Raw genomic sequence first — 23,084 nt, forward strand, 5'->3', positions numbered from 1 at the left:
CTGTGCGTTGCTATTTTCAGCATTTTACCCTGTGGAGCAAAGTCTGGAGTAACTGAGGTGTGCAAGGGATAAGTGGTATCAAGTATACACTAGAAGCAAAGGAATTCAGTTTCCCTGAAGAGGAACTAAAGGAACTAAAGTTCCTCCTCCTGTGCAGCAGAGGGCGAAGCTGCAGGATGTAACGCCGTAAGAGTGAGAAAGTCCCTGGACTACATTTCCCAGAAGGCGTACTACGTGACCCCGCCCCAGAACGCTCAGCGGCTGAGGACTTCGGGTCCCAAGGTGCTGTGCGGCGGACTGTGACTCCATCTCCCACCGACCCAAACGCGCAATGGCTGCTGGCTAGCCGGGGTTATTCTGCTGTTGAACTGTACCTTACTGACAGGAAGCGGGCGCAGGAAGGTTCAAAGACAAGATCCCGCTTTCCTAGAGCGGTAACGGCGTGAAGGGGCTGGGAAGGGCGGTGGGCGAAGCGGAGCTGCTCTGAAACATGCTAGTGAACTGCGGGTGCGTCTGTGAAGCGGCCCAGCTTTGCGGATCCGCGGTTCGAGCAGGCGTTGGGTGGGGCTGTTGCTACAGGTCGAAAACTACATTTCCCAGCATCCTCGCGGAGCCAGAACTACCTTGCCCGAAAGCCTGAGCGCGATTCATTTAGCTTTTCGCTTCTTCCCACCCACCGGGAAACTGAAGATATGTGGAATCGCAGTGTTTGGCGGCTCCTGCGCTCTGAAAGCCTCGAGGGCCGCGGGCGTTTCTCTCCGGCCCTGCGGAGAGGTGAGAAAAAGCCCGGTGTCACCGATGCCCGCGTGTGTTCTAGAAAAATGGTGCTCTTGCCTGCCGCCGCAAGCCGGAGGCCAGGGTGCCACGCCCTCCTGCCCAGCCCACGCCGGGCGCTGGAGACCCTGCCGCCGGCTTCGCCCCGGCGGGCGAGCCTCGGAAGGCAGGCTTCTCGCCTGGCTGCCCCACCAGAGCCCCGCCAGGCTTCTTTCTGAGCTCGTTTTCTTTTCACTCTGAAATGAGGCTGATAATCTCCGCCCTCTAGTAGATCTGTCAGGTGCAAGCGTAAAGTAATCGGTGTTTGGAGAGTCCTGATTTCCTTCGTGGCCTGTCCAGATTTAGAGTCTTAGGTGTTGGCCTCGAGCCCAGGTTTTTGGCGGACTGCAGCGTACATCAGGTCTGCTTTATTCTCGCTGTAATTTTCAGTGCTCTGCAATCCTCGCGTCTTAGCCATTCAACAACGTAGCGGAACGTGAATGCTGGGACCTGTAGGTGTTGAACTAGTTGGCACTCGGGTTAGCAGTGTGACCTGAGACACATCTGACTATTCTGACAGACATTTTCAGAATTTCTCCCCCAGTTTTTAAACTCTTTAATGTTGCCACAGAGTGAGCACTTGATGCTGATTTTAGCAGTCTCTGTTCACCGTGAATTTTCAGTGCCAGGTGAAAGGAGCCATCCAGTACCCACGGTACTTTGTGCTGTTTTGCGCATTGCTTCGTTTTACTCACACAGGAAGACCGCAGTTGTTGATCCCCCATAAGAGGGTGGTTTAGCTGCTAGGGTCCTTCACAACGTCTTCGGCTATACACATTAGGTGGCCTTTACAAAAAGAAGGTAGCATTTTTTTGAACCCTGGAAAATCACCCCAATCTCAATCCTATCTGTATAAACTTTTAGAGGTGAATTTTGTTTATATATTCAAATGAGAACAATATTAAACATTTTTAGAGAATTAACTTTGAGGTGCATATATACTGGATAATACATCACCATAAGTAAACTATAATGTTTTAGTCTGTAAAGTAAATGAAAACATGTTATGTCTGGTTTTGCTCATCATCCCCTGTACCTTGAAAATTGATAATTTAGCCCTGGCCGGTTTAGCTCAGCAGTTGGAGCATCAGCCTGCGGACCAGAGAGTCCCGCCTTCGGTTTCTGCTAGGCCCTAGCGGCTAGGGACACGCACCAAAAAGAAGAAAGAAAGAAAAAATTGGTAATTTATTGAAACAGGACATACATTTTTTAAATGCAAAACTTTTCCTAGGGCTTTTGTTTTAATAGTAAATAATCCACCTTTTAAAATCAAAGTCATTGATTCAGCAATAAAATACTGTAACCCATCTATTTGCCAAGCACTGTTCTAGGTATTGAAGATGCATTACTGAAAAACAGGGCTTCATGGAGCTTATAGTGTGATTCAGAGAGACAAACAGTAAACAAGATTAGAACAGAACTATGTGGGAAATAAACTGAATATGTAATAGTGGGAGTACAGAAAGCTGCTTTGGATGAGATATAGAAAATTATCATAGCTCTATAAACAACTTAGCACTGAGGAGAGTTGGGCAGTTTATGTTCTCCAGTAATTAGAGATGTGGCAGCCATAGTCAAAGCTTTTGATGTATATTACAATTTTAGACTGATGCATAACAAAACATTTCTGAATACTAAAAGAAGGAAGGGAAACATTTATTGAATATTTGCTATACCAAATAATGTTAGACACTTTGGATAAAAGAGGGGCTCAGAGGAATCAATTACCTTGTCTGAAATTGCACAATTCCTAAGTAGGAGATCTGGAACTGTATTATAAATAAATGGGGAAAGAGCCTGGCTGGTGTGGCTCAGTGATTGAGCGTCGACCCATGCACCAAGAGGTCACCAGTTTAATTCGTGGTCAGGGCATATGCCCAGGTTGTGGGCCTGATCCCCAGTGGGGGGCATGCAGGAGGCGGCCAATCGATGTTCTCTCTCATCATGTTTCTTTCTCATCGATGTTTCTCTCTCTCCCTCCCTCTCCCTTTCTCTCTCTAAAAATCAGTAAAGGAAAAAAACTTTTTTTTTTTTTTAAATAAAATAAATGAGGAAACTGCTTTAGAAACTAAAGTGTGATGCTTCCATTAGTTACTACAAGCAATAAAAATATTGTCTTCTCTTTTCAGACTTTTTAACCACCACAACCAAGGAAGAACATGATATAAGGCGAGTGGACATAACTCCTTTAGAACAAAGGAAATTAACTTTTGATACTCATGCATTGGTTCAGGACTTAGAAACTCACGGTAAGAAACATGGGTATCTCTTGAAAGAAGTAAATTAACGCCACTCCTGATATATTACCTAGTCAAGACAATATCACTATTAGGAACAGTTAAGAGTCACTGTTTAAATATAAGTGCCATCCACACAGTTGAATATTTTACAGTTATAAAAATGGTATTACTTGAATGTGAAAAATGCTCAAGGTATGTAAAGTGAAAAAAGCATTATATAAAATTACATGTGAATGATTCCAATTATGTAAAAAAGAAAAAAAACTGGAGTTTCTAGGCTGATATTGAAGTCCATGTGGAAGTACAAGGACAATGTTTAAGAACAGCAACAAATAAAATTAAAAACATAAAAAATGACCAGATACCAAAACAATTATTTAGATTATGTGATACCACATAGAAAAGTTGATTACAGATTGGGAATCAAACACACGTAAGGATTGAGCAAGCATTAAAGAAAGCATTACAAAGTGGGAAAGAAAGGACTATTTAATAAATGAGTTATGGTACGATCTCCTTACTGAAATAATAAATTCTAGATTGACTAAAAGTTAAGTGTAAAAAATTTAAAAACTATAAAAGAGTAATAAAATATCGAATATTTTTAGATTTTTAGAAAAAGCAACACATCAAAACTCTGAAGCAATGAAAGTAAAGACTAACAGATGTGACTACAGAAATATTTAAATCTGTATCTCAAAGGATATCCATAAAGTTAAAATTGTTAGTAACAAACTTGACAGCTTAATGCTTTAATATACAAAGAGTTTATATGAATCAATAAGAAAAAGTTCAGCAATTTTATGGGAAAATGGAGAAAAGCTATAAACAGCTTACAGGAAAATAAATATCAATAACCAATAAATATATGTAAAGATGCTTGACCAGGAAATTTTAAGTATAAATTAAAATAATAATGCAATACCATTTTTTATGACAATTATACACTCAAAAAACAAACAAAAAACTAAAGAGACACCTTGAAGGACAATGACCCATTCATTTCTTTTTTGCACCCTATTTTGGGGTGGTTTGCCATGCAACAAAATATAACTGGAACAGAGTCCTCTCACTGTTTACCCTCTATACATTCCCAACTTTATATCATGTAAATGCATTTCCTATTTAAAAAGTAAATAAAACTAAAATGATCTCCAAAAAAAATGTACAATTAAAATAATAAATAAATTTTAAAAACTAGTAATATCCAGTGTTGAGGAGATTGGGGAAATGGAGCAGAGAGAATTAAAATGGTAGAGTGCTTAATGAGTAATTTAGCATAATCTCAAATTTTTTATTATAACCATTTTAAAAAGAGTGATTTATAGGGAAATTTATATCAGCTGTCTATTCTGATAAGAATGTGCAGTTTTAAAAATATATCTTTTTGCTCCCTACAGGATTTAACAAAACACAAGCAGAAACAATTGTGTCAGTATTAACTACTTTATCAAATGTCAGCTTGGATACTGTCTATAAGGAGATGGTCACTCAAGCTCAACAGGTAATATTTGTATTTTTATCGCTTCTAACAGTTTTATTAGACAATCTTTTTTATAACTGCATCTCTGTCTACCCACTGACCTTCCAAACACACTTGTATCTTCCTTATTCTCTCTAAAGGGATCAAAACAAACAAGCAAAATCTAAAGTCAGTATCTAGACAGATTAAGGAATTAGAATAGTCATAACAGAATTATGGTAACACAGAGTGAAATTTTATTAAATCTTTCATTGTGAGATAATTACATTATTTGAATCATGAGATGGTGGTAGATTGTTAGTGAAACAACTTTTTCCCTGTTGAAAGCCCACCACAGTAGAAGAGCTAACCATTCTATATAATAAAAATATTTTATTGCAGTCATGTGTATATTCTGCTTAATTTTCACAAACTTAGAAGGCTGGAAAGGACTTCATAAATCACCTGGTGAGATGCTTTAATTTGACTGGATACACAAATCCTTTAAGTCAAATAATGCCATTTACTAAGAACTTAAGATGCAAGAAACACAATATTGGGGACTTCTCACATATTATTTAACCCCTCTAACAACCTTTAAATATAGGGAGAATTTTTCTCTTTTGCCACTGGAGAATGATCAGAGAGGCCGAGTAATTTGTAAGAGTTGTCATTGTGATGCTATGGACAAAACAATGATTTTATGTAAAGACAGAATAAGCTCAATATGCTTAATTGGGGAATAATTCATAGTTTGTCATCATGAATTAATTTACTATAAGAACCTTATGGTTATATTTTTTTAATTTTTCAAATTTTGGCTTCCTTGGATAAATATTTCACAGCAAAGAGAAATTAGGGTTTCTTTCTTGTGCAAAATTAGAAGCTCTTGCATAAAGTTTCATTACATTAAAGGTCATGAAGAATCAAAAACTTTTTAAAGATATTTACAATAATTTCTAATTAGACATTTAGAACCAAGAGGATTCAACCCCTGGATTTAACTTCCCTGTAAATTTGTGTGTACATTATTTTAGCTTAATTTATTCAAAATTATAACAGACTACTAAATCCACTAAAGAAAAATCATTTAATTCTCCCAAACCTCTGAGCTATCCTGAAAGAGCTAATGGAGCTACTGATATTTTTAATAAAGTAATATACTCTTAAGTCAGATCTTTAAGTTTACCTGTTATATAGACAGTTGAAACTGTGGTTTGAGAAATTTTTATGCTGCCAGGAACATTTAATCATTTATTCAAAATGTAGGATTGGATATAGGAATATTACTACTAAACTTTTGATTTTTTTATTACTGGTGTATAAAATTAAAATCCCATTCCATCCTTGAGCCTAATCCCCTTGCTGACCTCACCTCTAGGATAGAATAATGCATAAGGACATCATGAAAGGTGGGGTTGAGGCTTGAGGCCATCAGGCGACAAGATTCGTACTTACCACTTTAGGAATGGCCATAGTAAGTCAAGTCTGCTCCATGTGATAATACAGTTATATTCTAAATTCATTTATAATTTGAGTTCTATTCATATTCTCTGGTGGCTCCACAATAGTTACAGTGATTACACTTAATAGATTTTACTACTTGTTACTGGATTATACTTTTCCATTTAAAGTTTTTGAAGATGGACACCCATGCTGTTGTAGGCCTTTTTGAGTCACAAACTGTATTTAAAGGAGGAAGTGGAGATATAAAGAGGCTATTAGGGTCATAGTACAATTCCTTATCTCAGATTCAGACTCCACAAGAAATATGTAATTACATTTTCAACTATTCTCCACGTAGTCTCAGTAATAACATTTTATTAAAGATTTAAATAAAGATAACATTGTATTTAATGTTTTAGAACTCCTTCATAATGACATTTTGGGGGACTAGGACTGACTAGCCCAGCCCATAAAGCCACTTCTATATGATTTCTGAACTAATTCTCATGACTATTTCAAGCAAAACTGCATGAAGGAAAATGAACTCCCATCCCCAACTATATAGATGAGGATTGGGAAGGCATAAGACTCAGGGATGTCTGTTGTACATAGTAAAAAATAATAATTTTTTATTAAAATTTAAGACAAAATGTCCCCACATCAAAACATTGGAGTTACACTGTCCTGCTTCAACCATTACATCCCTCTCTCTGGTAATATTAATAATAGTCAACATTCATTGAGTGCTAACTGTGTGCCAAGTATTCCTTTAAGCATTTGATGTGCTTAAATTCTCCAAACAACTCTATAAGGTATAGGTACTGTTAGTATTTCCATTTTACTTATGAGGACATCAAAGATGTTAAATAGCCCTGGCCGGTTTGGCTCAGCGGTTAGAGCGTCGGCCTGCGGTCCGGAGAGACCCGGGTTCGGTTCCCGCTAAGGGCATGTACCTCGGTTGCAGTTTGTCCCCGGCCCTGGTTGGTCGTGCGGGTGGCAGCCACTCGATGTGTCCCTTTCACATCGATGTTTCTCTCTCTCTCTCTCCCTCCTGCTCTATCTGAACAAAGAATGAAAAAGTGTCCTCGGGTGAGGATAAAAAAAAAAAAAAAAAAGATGTTAAATAATTTGCCCAAAGTTTCACAGTAAATGGCAGCATTTGGAGTCAAAACCAGGCAACTTGTCTCCAAAACACATTTTTAACCTTTACTCCATATGACTGTGCCATCTGGGAGTTACTGGAGAATGTTGTGAATTCCAGACCCTTTGAAGACTGAGTCATATCTTGGTCACGCATCTGGAACTATGATAGCCTGTTTTCTAAGTCAGGTGAGTTTTGAAATAGTCTTTCCACCCATATTGGTCAGTGGAGGACTATAACCCCAACAACGTGCTGCTGGCCACAAAATTCTACCAAAAAATGGGAATTCCACTAGTGATCCTGTTCTTATTTGGGCTTTTTTGTTTTATTTATATACCCTGTCATAGAAGGTCCTTTTTTCATGGCTACATCCTCATCTGCTTTTTCTTTTTGTAAAGAAGGAGTTTAGTGTTAATTTTTTTTTTAATCCTCACCCAAGAATATTTTGCCATCTATGTTCAGATAGAGTGGGAGGGAGAGAGAGACACAGAGAGAAATATCACATTGATGTGAGAGGGACACATTGACTGGTTGCCTACTACACAACCCCAGCCAGGGCTGGGGACGACCTGCAGCAGAGATATGTGCCCTTGACCGGAATCGAACCCAAGACTCTTTGGTCCAAGGGCGACACTAACCATTGAGTCAAACCGGTCAGGGCTAGTGTTAAATTTTTATTTTCTTTGTAAGATTGCCTTAAATAATTTCTATAGAACTGTCCCTCCCTAGCAAAGTAAAATTGTATAAGTCTGTCAGATAGGGGCCACCTTTTTTGTCACATTCTTTGAAGTGCCAAATATAGGAAAGTTACCCAGGAATTAATTTTATTTTGTGTGTGCGTGTGTGTGTGTGTATTTACATTATTTTCCTCATAGTGTTGCCAACAGGAATGGGAAAACTTACTTGGATAAAATACAAATTGGCTTAAAGGTTTAACAAAAATAAAAATCTACCTAATTGCTAAAAATGTTTAATTTTTTTTCTTTTTCATTTTTATGTGTCTTGCTTTTTCTATTTTCAACCGAGAGAGCACTGAAATGTCAATTAAAAAACCACTACTTACGTTAGGCTGACAAGGGGTAGTTATTTAAACCATACTTAATACCTATTTTGTTTTACTGCCTGACTTCTCAGTCTTATTCAGTACCCTGGAATTTTCTAACGATAGAAAATCCTTCAAAATTAAAGTAATAAAAGACAACAAAACCCTTTCCATGTAGGCATTTTTAAAAAACAGTATTTGTTAAGGAACTCTTAGATGTTAAATAAGCATTTTATTGGGATTCTTTCATAAATGTTTCTAGATACTGTATTTATTTCTCTTCACTGGGAAGTACTTTTTCTTCCTTGACTCTCCTGTTCCTTTTCATTTTGATATTTCAGGTATGTAGGTTTCATATGTTCTGTTTTGTTTTGTTTTTTTACTTAGCCAAGTGACACTGTATCTTGTAGCATATGAAACTCTTACTAGTTTCATGAAAACAATTCCATGTAAGGGGATGGCATTCCACAGATCACTGGGTTATTTTGTTTTCTAGGAAATTACAGTACAACAGCTAATGGCTCATTTGGACTCCATCAGGAAAGATATGGTCATCCTAGAGAAAAGTGAATTTGCAAATCTAAGAGCAGAGAATGAGGTGACACAAGTTTCAGTTTATTACTAATAAAATAACTGATTTCACAAGTAGTCGGCTTGGTAATAATAGGACCAAATAACAGTTTTATGTGGTTATTAAATAATTATTTACAAGTTTTTAGATTAAAACAGACTATATGTTTAACCACACCTAATCTTTCTGTGTATAAAGCATAGTTGCTTGCATACTAAAGAATAAGAGTTGTATCTTGTATGTCTAAAAATCACACAACTATATAATTTTAGCATTGCTCATAGTATAATGTTCTCAGAACTGAAATTAATGTGGCATTTTCCATTTTATTTGGTTCTGCACAGATTAGTCATTTAAGAGAAAAATGTGTTTTTTGTAATTCAGTCAGAATTTTGTTAGCCACTAGCTATTTTTAAATTTAGGATATCCATCATTTTTTTAAAGTGGAAAACTAAAACAAATATATTTTCTAATGTTTTTCTAAGATTTTCTGATTATGATGAATTATTCTTTCATTTTTAAGAATTTTATTTTTAATCAAATTCTGTACTAGAAATCCATACATCATCCAATTTTTGCTAATTTAGGATTTCAGATTTTATGAAAAAATCATAATATGGGCTTTTGGTTTAATGCCAAATGTATGTTATTTTTTTTATATCTAGAAAATGAAAATTGAATTAGAACAAGTTAAGCAACAGTTGATAGTAAGTGAAACTTCTTCCCATTTCAAAATGTTTGATTAATTTCAAAATATTCATTACAAGATGACTTTTTAAATATTTCAATTTTCCTTAAAGAATGAAACTGGTCGAATCAGAGCAGATAATAAACTGGACATCAACCTAGAAAGGAGCAGAGTAACAGATATGGTAATGTGCTTTTAAATGTACTTTCTTGGTTACTTATTGCTTTTTAATCCCTTTTAGTCTGTTTTATTAACCTCCTGATGCATCATATCCTTTAGTTTACAGATCAAGAAAAGAAACTTATGGAAGCAACCACAGAATTTACCAAAAAGGTAAGTTAGTATGTAAAAAGTTCCCTTGTGTACAGCTCTCATGCCTTGTGTAACTGCTTTTATGTGTATCATTTTATAAGTTTGGACTTTAAACAGCTAGCCCTATAGAATCCATGGTTTCCTCATAACTTTTATAGTTAATGAGCACTAGGGATAACTGCCACCAGGTGGATGATAGTACCAGAACTGTGACCTCTGAGTCAGAGTCAAGCTTTCCAGGTAGCATACTTTTTTAAACTAAATTATTTTTACATAAAAAAGAACTGTTTGCCTGGCCAGTGTGGCTCAGTGGTTGAGCCATGCACCAAGAGGTCGCTAATTTGATTCCCGGTCAAGAAACATGCCTAGGTTGTGGGCCTGATCCCCAGTGGGGTGCATGCAGGAGGTAGCCAATTGATATTCTCTTGTTGATGTTTCAGTCTCTCTCCCTCTCCCTTCGTCTCTCTCTAAAATCAATAAAGAAAAAAAAAAAGAACTGTTCTTTATTTTATTTTATTTTTTGTGGTACATGCCCCTAGCGGGAACCGAACCTGGGACTCTCTGGTCCGCAGGCCGATGCTCAACCGCTGAGCCAAACTGGCCAGGGCTGGAAAAAAAAAAAAGAACTACAGTATTCTTTAAAAGATAAGGATTCACAATTAGTACTTAAGTGAGTGTCTAGATTAAATTAATTATCTTTAAATTTTAAAAAATTAAATATTTAATGAGTGCTTATTATATGTCAGATATTGTTCTACTTGCTTTACTTCTGTCTGTTAATTTATTTAATCTTTATATCAGCCTCCGTAATTTTATAAATTTTACCAACTTATAAAATGAGGCACAGGGATGTTAAGGTCATGCAGCCAGTAAGTGGTAGAGGTGGGATATGAACCTGGATTTTAAACCCTATACAGTACTCGTTACTAATAGTTACCTTCTCAGTAATCCTAAATTGGAATCATTAATCTCTGTGGCTTGAGTAAAACCTAGCTTTCTGGTTTAGCTAGTCCTTTTCTTAAGAATTAAAAGCCATTTGGTCTAGCCCTAGCCAGTTTGTCTCAGCAGTTAGAGCGTCAGCCCTCAGACCAAAGGGTCACGGGTTCAGTTCTGGTCAAGGGCACATACCTAGGTTGCAGGTTCAATCCCAGGCCCTGGTCAGGGTCCTGCAGGAGGCAACCAGTCTATGTGTGTCTCTCACATCATTGTTTCTCTCTCTCTCTTTCTCTCCCTCTCTCCCTCCCTTCCTCCCACTCTATCTAAAAATCAATGGAAAAATATCCTCGAGTGAGAATTGAAAAAAGTCATTTGGACAGAAGAGACAGCAAGCACTCTTGCTTGCTTCTAATTTAATAGAAAGGAAGGTCCCATTTGTCCTTCTTAGCATCCAATTCTTGTCTCTTACTTTTTGTCCAGATAAAGGAGATAAGGAAATTTTAAAATTCTCTCACAGCTAATTTCTGAGCCCTAAGTACCATTTTCTCTCTCTTCCTATCTCTTAGCTCCTATACACGTAGCATTCAGTGTTAACGAACAAGCATTTCTGCCATTTCCTTTCATGTTAGTGCCAGTTTACATTGTAAACCTGGTTGGGTTTTTTCTTTTGCAAAATATATTTAAATTTTTAACTATCTTACCCTCAGGACTTTCTACACATAAAGTGATAGTTCAGTGACTGAAATTTTTTCTTCTTAGTTTATCCTGTTATATATTTAAACCTCAAATATCTTACTATGAGGCTTTTAGTAGAATGTGCACAGAATGTGATAATCCTAATAAATGATCTCCAATTATCAAAGTAGAAGGAATATTTTTCATCAGTTTGTAACATTCACTAATGGATTTCTAAAATATCACTGCTTTTACTGTGTTTCCCCAATTAAGACTTTTGTAATACACAATTCACCTATAAATAAAGTTTTCTCATGTGAATATTTTTGCCAGTAATGTATAAGGACAAAACTTATTTGTCTTATGGACAACAAACTGGGGAAAGGGCAGGGAGGGAGGGGGAGGGGGGAATCAGTGGGGGAAAAAGGAGAAACATCTGTAACAAAAATTAATTAATAAAAAATAAAAAAAATGTAACTTTAAAAGAAGTTAGATTGGACTATAACATAATACTTTATCATGCTTTTTCTTGATTACCTATTATTTTAGAGATAACCTTTGCTTTCTTAAGAATCACTTAAAAATTTATTATAAAGATATAATCAACATTCCAAGATTGCTGTCTCAAAGTAGAATCCTAATACATTTTAACAAATCATTTTTTAGAAAGTAAAATCATTATTTACAATATCTTCAAAATAAAAATAAACTCTGATATGTGAAAAAAAAAAAACTTATTTGTCTTTATTCTTATTTACTACAGGATACCAAAACCAAAAGTGTTATTTCAGAGACCAGTAATAAAATTGACACTGAAATTGCTTCTTTAAAAACACTAATGGAATCTAACAAGCTTGAGACAATTCGTTATCTTGCAGGTAAGGCTGTCTTTGTTGGAGAAAGGAATTATTGTCATTTGATTTTCAGACCTATCAGCTCCTACCTCCCAAGGTAACCATGGCCAGCACAGAAGAAAAAATAGAGGAGCTATAACAAGTTTCCTTTATTGCTTGGTCCATGCATTGGGTGAAGAATCTTAAGTTTGAAAGGCAATAAGGTTAAGATAAAAGTTTAACAGGCAACTTTGCAACTTACTAATAGGAAAAAACTAATGGATATCAAAGAAATATATAAACACAAATACAAAATGATGTAAAGATAGATAAAATGAGTATTCCACAATAAAAAAATGTTTTTATTGCTGCATTCTTCCATCAGTATTTGAGTGGACTTATAGGCAAACATAACTAAAATATATATAGGCTATTCAAAATCATAGCAAGCAAAGGGGAAAAATACCTCCTATCTTGAATCCAACTGACTGAGCATAAATACTACCCCCAAATTAGATTATCTGTCTCATACTGTGCTCCTCCAGTACCATGGGACCTGAACCAATTATAGGACCCCAAGGAGGTAGGAAGAATGCCCTGGTCAAATAGTACACTTTTCTTTCTTTCTCTAAAAAGTAATATATTTTCATTATAAATGCTTCATATAATTCAAAAACAACATAGTAAAAGCCTTCCACTCCCTCCTAATAGGTATTTACTATTAGTAGTATATATCTTTCTAGGCTTTTTCTTCTTTATGTAAACATTGCAATTTTTTAAAAATAATAACTAGATCATATTGTACAGACTACAACTTTTTAAAATTTAACCAAAAATCTTGAATATCTTTTCACATCAATAGACATCTTTTTACTAGAAAGCACAGTATTCCATTGTATGAAACTGCCATAATTTATTTATCCAAACATCTTTTGACATTCTGCTACCGGTGTGTCATTAAAAACAATGCACTGAACAGCCATATGTATATATTTATGTTTGAGTAAACATAGACACACACCCCTTTGTGCCTTCATGCTAGTAGTTCTGTATAAACTGCTTTGCACATCTATATTTTGGGTCAGAGAGATGTGCACATTTCAAAATTTTCATATTATTGAACTGTTGTCCAAAATAAAATTGCTGATTTATATACACCATCAGTGGTTTTCTTGGCAGCCGCTAATTATGTTGAGGTGGCAATAGGAGTAAAGATGGAGCACCCGGCCCCCAGCGCTCAGCGATGCACACCCTCTATATTTCTTCAACTTGAATGGCTCAGCTTCTGTATTTTTAAAACATTGGCTTCTGCTGAAGATTCATTTGAAGAAAGGGGTCCAAGGCGAAAACAAGTTTTGAAAACCTCCATTCTAGCAGTCTCTGGAACTGTAGATCAATTCAGTAGTAAAGCTCAGGGGAAATTTCCAAACAGCCCAGTATGGAGTGTGTGTTCCCACTTTCAAAACAAATTCTAAAGCAACCCAGGTTAGGAAGAGCTTTAAATGCCATTCAGCTTCCTAGAATATTTACCGAAAGAATCAGTATCTTAGTTAAAAATAAAATATTTTTTATACTCTGTTTGAAGATGATGATGGTCTCCATAAGGCTTTCATTCAGTAATGGATAAATACAAGGCTGACTCTAATAGACTTAAGGGCAGTGGCAAATGAAATTAGCAAGTCATTGTTTGGAAAAATACCTCTCCTAAGTTACCTTCCTTTCCTTTGTTCAGTGAGGATTTACAGCCAATAGTTCTGAAGGCTGTCTTTCTCTTTCCTTGTTCTTCTCCAAATATTGGTTTAATGCTGCTGTTACTGGCAAGCCTTTTAGGAAATATGAATCCCACACTCTCAGCAGGTGAGAAGTTGACGTCATGAGTGGATCCATTGGATCCTAGAATACCTGAGATACTTAAGACAATTATACTCAATATCTGAGATTCACATACTGAATTCATTCATGAACAAAGAAAAAATACTAATAAAGCCCCAGCAGTAAAGGTCTTATGTTTCCCTTAGAGAAGAACTCCTTCTAAAATTGTAAATCTTAATCATTTTGTTTTCCCAGCATGGATCAGCCAAGGCGCTATTTAGTTTCAAGTATCATACTTCCAACTCGAACTTTCGTAGGCATAAAGGGGAATTTGTTGGCTTACATATTGAGTTATGGAAAAGAGGCAGAGGTATAGCTGCAGCCCAAGGATAATTGGAATCACTACTTTCTCTGTATCCTGTCTCTGAATATTTGCCTCATTTTCTTATACCAGCTTCCTCCATGGATTAGAATCATGACCACCAGGAGCTCCCAGACTCATACCATTCCAGTTTCACTAACGAGAAATACTATCCCTTTCCTTAGTTCTAATTCAGAAAATCCCAAGGAAGGGATCTGAATGGCCTATCTTGGGTCAGACACCACCACCGATTGACCCAGATCACTGTTGCCGAAGAAGCAAGAGCTGTAAGATAATGGCAGTTTCCATTGAATCTATACTGTTAATATGGCAGATTCTGTTCTGGGCAGATACATAATAAAATCTAATACAGAATACTTAAGGTGTACGAGGCACATGCTCATCCGGACATTTTACATATCCAAAGGAAGTGTCTTAGGCCATAGAAGATAAACAAATTTGAAAGAATTTGGGGTTGGCATAGTGTAACAATGAGAAGTAACAGTTGACAACAGAAGTGAGAAACTTAAATACAGTTCCCACTGTGTTAGATTTTCCTTCCTCACAATAAAGTGCTCATTAGTAGTCTAAGACAACTTATCAGCTATTTGGGTTAGCAAAAAATATACCACCTAAATAGCACTATGTGGTCCAAAATATGACAAATTAAGATTGAGTCCTTCAGGTGACATGCGATAAATAGGATAATAGAATGATTTTCTTTAAAAACAAAACAACTTTGAAGTCAGGGACAGGTAATGTTGAGTCCTGGTTCCATCACTTGTAGCAATACAGCTTTGGGCTTGTCTGCACAATGGGGATGATAACACCAACCTCATAGGGTTTTAAATAGGGTTAAATAAGATAATGTATGTAATTGCTCAGCATATGCCTGGAGCATGGTAAATAGTAGCATGATCAAAGTGGGAGAATGTATAATTGACCAAGACAAAACTCTTAGCATTAAACTTTTCTCCTTAAATGTCCTCATTCCCTATGTGTCTTAGACCTCGTCCCTTTTTTTTGTTTTAAGGAAATGATCAGTCATTAATCAATTTTCAGTAAGTAGTGGGATCAGATGGGATAATGTATAATAAAATTTACATATTAAAATTAGGATAGCTTTACTATGAAAGTCTGTTTCGTGTGTCTTTAGTCAAAGAAGGTTGCCCTTCATCTCAGATTCTTTATTTTAATAGAGCTATTTAAATATTATAAGAAAATTTAAATCATCCATAATCCCCCCAATTAGAAGTAATCATTACTGACATATTTTATTTAGTCTTTTATTCTGTGGGTACATTGTCATTTTTAATGGCTGTACAATAGGCCATCCAGTATTATAGATTTCTTCTATTATAATATAGTTAGATTATCTCTAATTTTTCTCTATGTAAATAATGATGTAATATCTTTGTGCATGGACCAAAAAAAAAAGAGTCATGACTGTTTAAACAAACTAGAAATCAGGGAGTCCCTAAAAGCCTCGCCCAGATTCAGCTTCGTAAGGAAAACAGGAAGGTTCAGAATGATGTAACAAAGGACAGGTGGTATATTAACTGTTTAAGAAGTCTGATGCTTCTTGTGCCTTTTCTTCTTTTTTTTAAAGGATTTCATTACAATTTAACTTTTTATTTATATATTTTTAATATAAATTTTAATGGTTATGAGAAAAATTATTTTTAAATGTATGAAAAGGCAAAATTTTCTTCTCATGGATGATATGTCAGTATTATTAGCTGCGTAATTTTTAAGTATAAGTGAAATAGTTTTGCACTTACAAGATTGAAATTAGAGTTCATAATTGTTTAGTCACTGTTAATAATACTAATGTTAATAATGACTTTAAACAGTTTAAAGACTCTGACAGATGACCTACATTTTTAAATTATTGTCATCCTTATTGGGTTTAAGATGTAAGAATTGTTATCAATTCTGCCCTAAAGGATATCCTTTATCTTTAGCTTAGTTTTCTAGGGAATGAAAACCTAAGATAGAAAATTGATTGGATTTCCCTTGTTTTGTGTTCTTCATTTAAATTGAAGGTGACATTATTCTGTTTCTCTCTGCAAAATAATCACAAATGCATGGCCTGTTAACATGGTTTCTTCTGTTCACAGCCTCAGTGTTTACTTGCCTGGCCATAGCATTGGGATTTTACAGAATCTGGAAGTAGCAGTGAAACGACTATATTATGCTCCTGCTGCTGCTTCTATTGACTTCTTAAAACACTGCACCAGGGTAGATGTACTTGGAACCTTGAAAGTTGCAGCAAAACTTAATACAAGGTTATTCAAAGTACATATAGACTAAAAAGAACTGTTTTAGAATAAGATGTCTATTGTCTTTGTTTTTTATGTCTTTATTTTATTATGTTGAAAAGCTGCCATTGAAAACCTGATTAATTTGAGACAGAAGGACCTTTTGTCATTATCCTTTTGATAGTCCATAGAAACTAAACCAGAGTTTTCTTGTGTTTGCTTGACCAGTTGTGTAAATCATATAGATTTCTTTGGTATCTGCTGCCTACATATTTTGTTATTCAACTTTCTTGACAACTATTGCACAATTACCTTTTCATATAAAATAAGATATATTAAGAAAGTTGTTTGGATTTTTAAAGTGACTTACCATATAGCTGTAGATTATTTGTTTTTTTTTGTAATGAACAACTAAAAACAATAAATTTAAAATTTTACAATGTGTGCTCTAGTGTCAGTGTATGACATTTAATATGAAATCTGTAGAATTGCTAAATCTTGAGCCCTGATTATTACACACACACACACATATTTTTATAATCCTCACCCAAGGATATTTTTCTATTTATCTTCTGATAGAGTGAGAGAGAGAGAAACATTGATGTGAGAAGGACACATTGACTAGTTGCCTCCCTCACAACCCCGACCAGGGCTGGGACGAACTGCAACTAAGGTATGTGCCCTCGACCAGAATCAAACCTGTGACTCTGGTCTGTGGGCCAACACTCTACTGCTGAGCCAAACCGGCCAGGGCTATTACATATATATTTTTAGATTTGTATTCACAAAAACTCATTTGTCCTGCTTCAAATTTATTGCATAAAACAAAGCTTTATCTTATGGCACTTAAATTCAGCAAACATTTATTAATATATAGTCCCTACTCTCAAGAAACTCATACTTTTGTTTTCTTGCTATTGGGTCTACTATATATTTTTCCTTATATAACAGTATCTATTAATAGAATACATGTAATTTCAAGGAAAGTACAAAATATTTTCAACTCAGACCTTCAGTTTTAACCAGATTAAAAAGCCACGGCTAGAAAGTGCTGAAGATTTCATAATGCCTTGGCAATAGCTTTAAAAGTTTGATAATCCATCCCTGGCCTGTTTGGCTCAGCGTTTAGAGCGTCGGCCTGCGGACCAGAGAGTCCCGGGTTCAGTTCCTGCTAAGGGCACGTACCTTGGTTGCAGTTTATCCCCAGCCCTGGTTGGGGTTGTGTGGGTGGCAACCAGTCAATGTCTCTCTCTCACATCCATGTTTCTCTCTCTCTTTCTCTTCCGCCCTCTCTCCCTCCCACTCTTATCTGAACATAAATGCAAAAATGTCCTTGGGTGAGGATAAAAAAAAAAGTTTGATTATCCATTATTTATTCATTATATTATAAGTAACCCCATCATTTGTTTAGTTTTAAAGAAGGAATGTGAAGAATAGAGCAGTTGAAGACTAGCCCTTATTGTCCAGTAAGTGAGAATCAGAGGCTTTCCAATTAAATTTTCTTCAAAGATCTAACTGCTGGGTTGTTTCCAAAACAAAACTCTATTTTAATATTCTGTTAATGTTCTTATTCATTTCCATTTCAGAATTCTCTTGCCTAAGAAAATTCTTGGCACACCATAGATAAAATTTTATTAGATTAATAAATAAGGACTAAAAAGTTCCATTGTAACAAACTACAGTGCATTCACTCACTGAATAAGTGAGAATGCCTGCTAAGTGCCAGACAACTGTGCACAAAGATGAACACAGTTTCATTCTCATGGAACAGACAGCCTTAGTGGAGAAGACGGACAGTAAGCGAGTAAATAGACAGACAGTAAGCGAGTAAATAATTACTGGTTTCTTACAATTTATAATAAAATAGTGAGAGGGCATACTTCCCTCCACGTGAAAGAAACTTCAGTAGTATAACATTGTCATCACTCTTCCTCCCCTCATCTGCCCTGCCCCAGGTGAAATGAAGTGAAAAGAAAAACAGGGCCTAAGTGCACTTTGAAAATAATTTAGTTGGTAAGCTCTAGATATCAAATCGTACTAAGTGACCGGTAAACCACCAGGAAATAGAGACTTGAAGTTGTTGCACTGTATTGTTGCCACTTCCTCCCCACTCTTGTTTGGGACCAGCCTGTCTACAGAGAGTATTCATTCTGTTCTGCTCCTGTGGGATCAGGCTCAGTCTCCTCTGCAGGGTAAAGCCTACACACACACAGATACACACACACACACACCACCCACCCACCCACCCACAACACACACACACCCAGTACAATGATGCTTGAAGCAGGGTGAATAAGTTTGTCCAATTCTGGGGTTCAGTGATAGGAAACTTAGTGAAGATCTAAACCATATTCTCCAATATCAGTTTTATTAGTAAATAAAGGTACTCTTTAGGACTCTATATCAATTCAATTTGTTTTTCATCTCAATTAGGTTCACAACCCAGATGCAAAGGAGAGGATGCCATTTATTGGAGCTCCTCAAACCTCAACAAATAAAGATGCATATTCTCAGTTCATAGCCATTAATGGTAAAATAGATCTGTTCCATCTTTAGGGATTTAGCAAGTGAAGTGTTTTGCAGCCAATAATGGAATAGAAGTATATACACCATCCCAAATCCCCATTACTTCTAGATCCTATATTTTTCCATGGACACTTCATTTTGGTTTTAGTTTTGAAGTTTAGATAGGTTTTTGTTTAGGGAACGGAAATAGCTGAAATGAAAAATAAGAAGATTGTGTTCCCATGTACCTCAAAACTACACCTCTATTCTAGCACTTGCACCAACTATAAAATAGCTATTGTTGTATACGTCTGTTTCTTATACTAAACTGAATTCCCAGAAGGCCTCTAAGCATATATGAGGTACTTCTTAAATGCCTGTGGAATAAATAATATGCATAGATCTCAATCTTAATCCAAACTTTTTAATACTTTAAATATTTTATTATGGGTGTGGTGAGAACGTTTCACTTACAGTTTCTGAGAACACAAACTTTTTGGCATTTTCTGTACATGTAAGTCTCCAAGAGGATTAGTTACCTTCACCTTGTTTATGGCCATAGACTAGATCCTGACTTGCCCATTCATACTATTTGGTGGCAGTATATCTTCATCATATTTGAAAGACAATTTAGCCCTGGCCGGTTTGGCTCAGCGGTTAGAGCGTCAGCCTGCGGTCCGGAGAGACCCGGGTTCGGTTCCCGCTAAGGGCATGTACCTCGGTTGCAGTTTGTCCCCGGCCCTGGTTGGTCGTGCGGATGGCAGCCACTCGATGTGTCCCTTTCACATCGATGTTTCTCTCTCTCCCTCCTGCTCTATCTGAACAAAGAATGAAAAAGTGTCCTCAGGTGAGGATAAAGAAAAAGATAATTTAAAGCTTATACTGTCTATTTTTATCCATCTCTAAGAATTTAGATATATAACATCTTAAATTTTAAAGTTTTAAATATTCAAAAGTTTTAAATACTTTGTAATGTAAAGAAAAAATGCGGCAGTGGAAAAGGCTGTGGGTCACCAACACTGAAATTGGTGATTGTCATTTTGTAGAATAGTGACTACAACAGTGAGTATGCTAAGAGAAAATATGTATCAACTCACCTGTTTTTCACATTAATCCTCTTAGGCAGGTAATATTATCCTCATTTTACAGCTAAAGAAACAAACTAAGCAAAGTTAAGTAACTTGCCAAGGTCACAAAGCACATAAGTGACACAGACTTAAATTCCAAATCTCAAGTTCTTACTCAATACTCTAGTAATCTCCACGTACAGTCTTCTATTTCAAGAGATGGACAATCTACTGAGGCATGGGGGAAAAAATTTGTCTATATCTCTTTGTAACATCTTTTTTACTTTATAGTATATATTTTTACTTTTTTACTATAACGTGGCATTATATATGTGTGTGTGTATATATATATATATATATATATTTGGTTTTTGTCCTCAGTTCCTGACACAGAGCTCATAAAACCCTTATTATTTCCTGAGTGATAGAGGTTTAGAAAAGGAGCTTTAGTTTTCCTGGCACACAGCTCCTAAAATCCTTGGTATCTCCAGAGTGATAGAGTGTCTTTTTATGCTGAGATGACTGGTAGCTAGGAGCCACTACATAGCTTCAGAGTGGGGACTGGTTTGCCAGAAAGACCAAGGCATGATTAGAGAGTTGAACTTTTAGTCTCTCCTACCCCCTACCTCGGCCTTCAGGGAGGGAAAAGGAAGAGAGGAGCTGGACACTGAATTAAATCACAACCCAGTGAACACATCACGGTGCTGGGAGGGTGAAACACCCAGAGAGGGCATGGAAACTACGCACCTTTCACCCCATACCTTGCCCTGTGCATCTCCCATTTGGCTGTTCCTGAGACGTATCCTTTTTAATAAAGTGGTAATAGTAAGTAAAGTGTTTTCCTGAGTTCTGTGAGTCATTTTAGCAAATTACTGAACCTGAAGAGGGTGATATGGAACCCCCAGATGAACAGCAATTAGAAATATCCATGATAACCTGGGACTTGCAAATGGTGTCTGAAGTGAGAGCAGTTTTGTGAGACTAAGCCCTTAACTTGTAGAATCTGATGGTAACTCTGGGTAGCTGATTTCTGAGTTGAATTGTTGAACACCCAGTTGGTGTCCAAAAAAATCAGATGATTGATTGGAAAACACCATACATAAGATGATAATATATTTTTGTGATTATAATAAAATATATATAATTTGGGGGTTGTATTACAATTTAGATTTAGCTACTATAATAAACCCCAAATAATAGTGGCTTAAATAATATAGAGGTTTATCTCTGTCTTACCTACAATCCAAGTGTAGGCAGTCCAGGACTAGTATGTCAGCTGCATGTATCAGGGGCCAGGCTCCTACTTACCATATTCCTCTAACATCCCTGCATTGCCCTCATTCACAAGGTCTAATGACTCACCACCACATCCACATTCCAGAAGAAGAAATGGACAAGAAGTGGGCAAACCCTTTCCGAGGCATGACCCTAAAGTTATACACACCATTTTTGCTCACAATCTATTGGCCACATCTTGGATGCAAAAGAGGCTGGAAAGTAAGACCTTATCCTGAGCAGCCACAAGATCAGGTTAAGTCCTAATATTATTTTTTAAAAAGGGGGGGATAGATATAGGGGGACATCCAGGGGACCTCTGCCACAAGGGTGCATATTTCTAATACAACGCTGTTCTTCTATTTCCTACCTCACTTATACAGAGAGAGAGACTAGAGACAAAGCCTTGAGAAAACTGGAGCAAGTATAACAGACTATTTCCAGGATTGAGTTTAACTTTAAGGTCACCAGACTAGAAGGAAAAAATAAGGCTGTGTGTCCCAGATAGTGAGAGAAAAGTTGGATTTGGGAATTACAGTAGGGGTTAAGAATGCAGACTCTGAATTTTCCCTGCTAAGATTTAGAATCTTGGCCCCATATTGCTGTCTGATTCTGGGAAAATTATTTAACCTCCATGTATAAAATATATCTATCATACACAGCTATTGTGAGAATCGAGAGAATATCTGTAAAGGACTTGGCACAGATCTGTCACATAGTAAGTACCCAATGTTGACAACTATTTTTTTTTTTTATCCTCACCTGAGGACATTTTTCCATTTTTTGTTCAGGTAGAGTGGGAGGGAGAGAGAGGAACAGAGAGAGAGAAACATCGATGTGAAAGGAACACATCGAGTGGCTGCCAACCGCACAACCGACCAGGGCTGAGGACAAACAGCAACCGAGGTACATGCCCTTAGCAGGAACCAAACCCAGGTCTCTCTGGACTGCAGGCCATCGCTCTAACCGCTGAGCCAAACTGGCCAGGGCCAATGTTGACAAGTATTATTACTACAGACTGAGAAAGACAATTGGAAACCACAGGAAAACTAACAGTAATGACTATACTGGTTATCAGAAGGGTTGTAATACTTGCTTATAGACCCTTGACCAGCTCTGTACTGGTCTTAGGAATCACATGCACTCATGTCAGGGCAAACTGGTCCTAATGATACTGGGTCCCAATAGCCATTAGTGTTCATGCAAGGTACATGCCAGGACCTGGAGGGTGGAGAGTCTGATGTATGGCAAAAAGCTGCTGCCAGTGAAGCCCAAAATCTAGCAACCAGATGTTCAAGGGGAGGCAGGATGTAGACAATTGCCCCACGAGAGTGATAAATCTTCACCAGGTCAAGGAGGAGTGGGGTTGAATAGGAAAAGTGAGGAAAATGAAGTCAGACCTGCCATAGTTGTTTTCTTGGTCAGCAAAATCAAGGGGAAAAAAGAAAAAAAATAATAATAAAACCATGTGTCTTATTCTGTCCAATTTGTCTTGGCATTATATTCCTTTCTTATAGAACTTGCAAGACAGAACAATGGGTTGAATCTTAAAGCAGGTTATTTAAATGGGTATCCTTAGTAAGCACACATATGTTCTTCTTTTTCCTTTTATAAGTGCTGATCTTCATTTTTTATAAAACTTTC

The 23,084-nt window shown here is 36.6% G+C and overlaps 1 protein-coding gene across 2 annotated transcripts; it reads left to right on the forward strand.

Moving 5' to 3' along the window:
- The first annotated feature begins 284 nt into the window (after window positions 1–284).
- CCDC90B (coiled-coil domain containing 90B) lies at window positions 285–21,598 on the forward strand. 2 transcript variants are annotated; one of them, XM_036259744.1, is made up of 10 exons: window positions 285–774; window positions 2,943–3,062; window positions 4,454–4,557; window positions 8,641–8,742; window positions 9,381–9,422; window positions 9,516–9,587; window positions 9,683–9,736; window positions 12,090–12,204; window positions 19,027–19,123; window positions 21,514–21,598. In XM_036259744.1, exons 1-9 carry the CDS (start codon window positions 693–695, stop codon window positions 19,089–19,091), a joined length of 756 nt encoding a protein of 251 aa, XP_036115637.1. In that variant the 5' UTR covers window positions 285–692; the 3' UTR covers window positions 19,092–19,123; window positions 21,514–21,598. The 2 variants fall into 2 exon arrangements, with proteins under 2 accessions (XP_036115637.1, XP_036115638.1); XM_036259745.1 differs by lacking the exons at window positions 19,027–19,123; window positions 21,514–21,598 and adding an exon at window positions 16,453–16,968.
- The last annotated feature ends 1,486 nt before the right edge of the window (window positions 21,599–23,084 follow it).

The sequence above is a fragment of the Molossus molossus genome, unplaced genomic scaffold (assembly GCF_014108415.1).
Source record: "Molossus molossus isolate mMolMol1 unplaced genomic scaffold, mMolMol1.p scaffold_m16_p_13, whole genome shotgun sequence".
NCBI classification, from domain to species: domain Eukaryota; kingdom Metazoa; phylum Chordata; class Mammalia; order Chiroptera; family Molossidae; genus Molossus; species Molossus molossus.

Bases quoted from the DNA above. Each gene is read 5' to 3' on its own strand.
- CCDC90B (XM_036259744.1), top strand. From the start codon at position 693: ATGTGGAATCGCAGTGTTTGGCGGCTCCTGCGCTCTGAAAGCCTCGAG. The intron at 3,063-4,453 runs GTAAGAAACATG...TGCTCCCTACAG, and splicing joins TCAGGACTTAGAAACTCACG to GATTTAACAAAACACAAGCA. The intron at 8,743-9,380 runs GTGACACAAGTT...TTTTATATCTAG, and splicing joins ATCTAAGAGCAGAGAATGAG to AAAATGAAAATTGAATTAGA.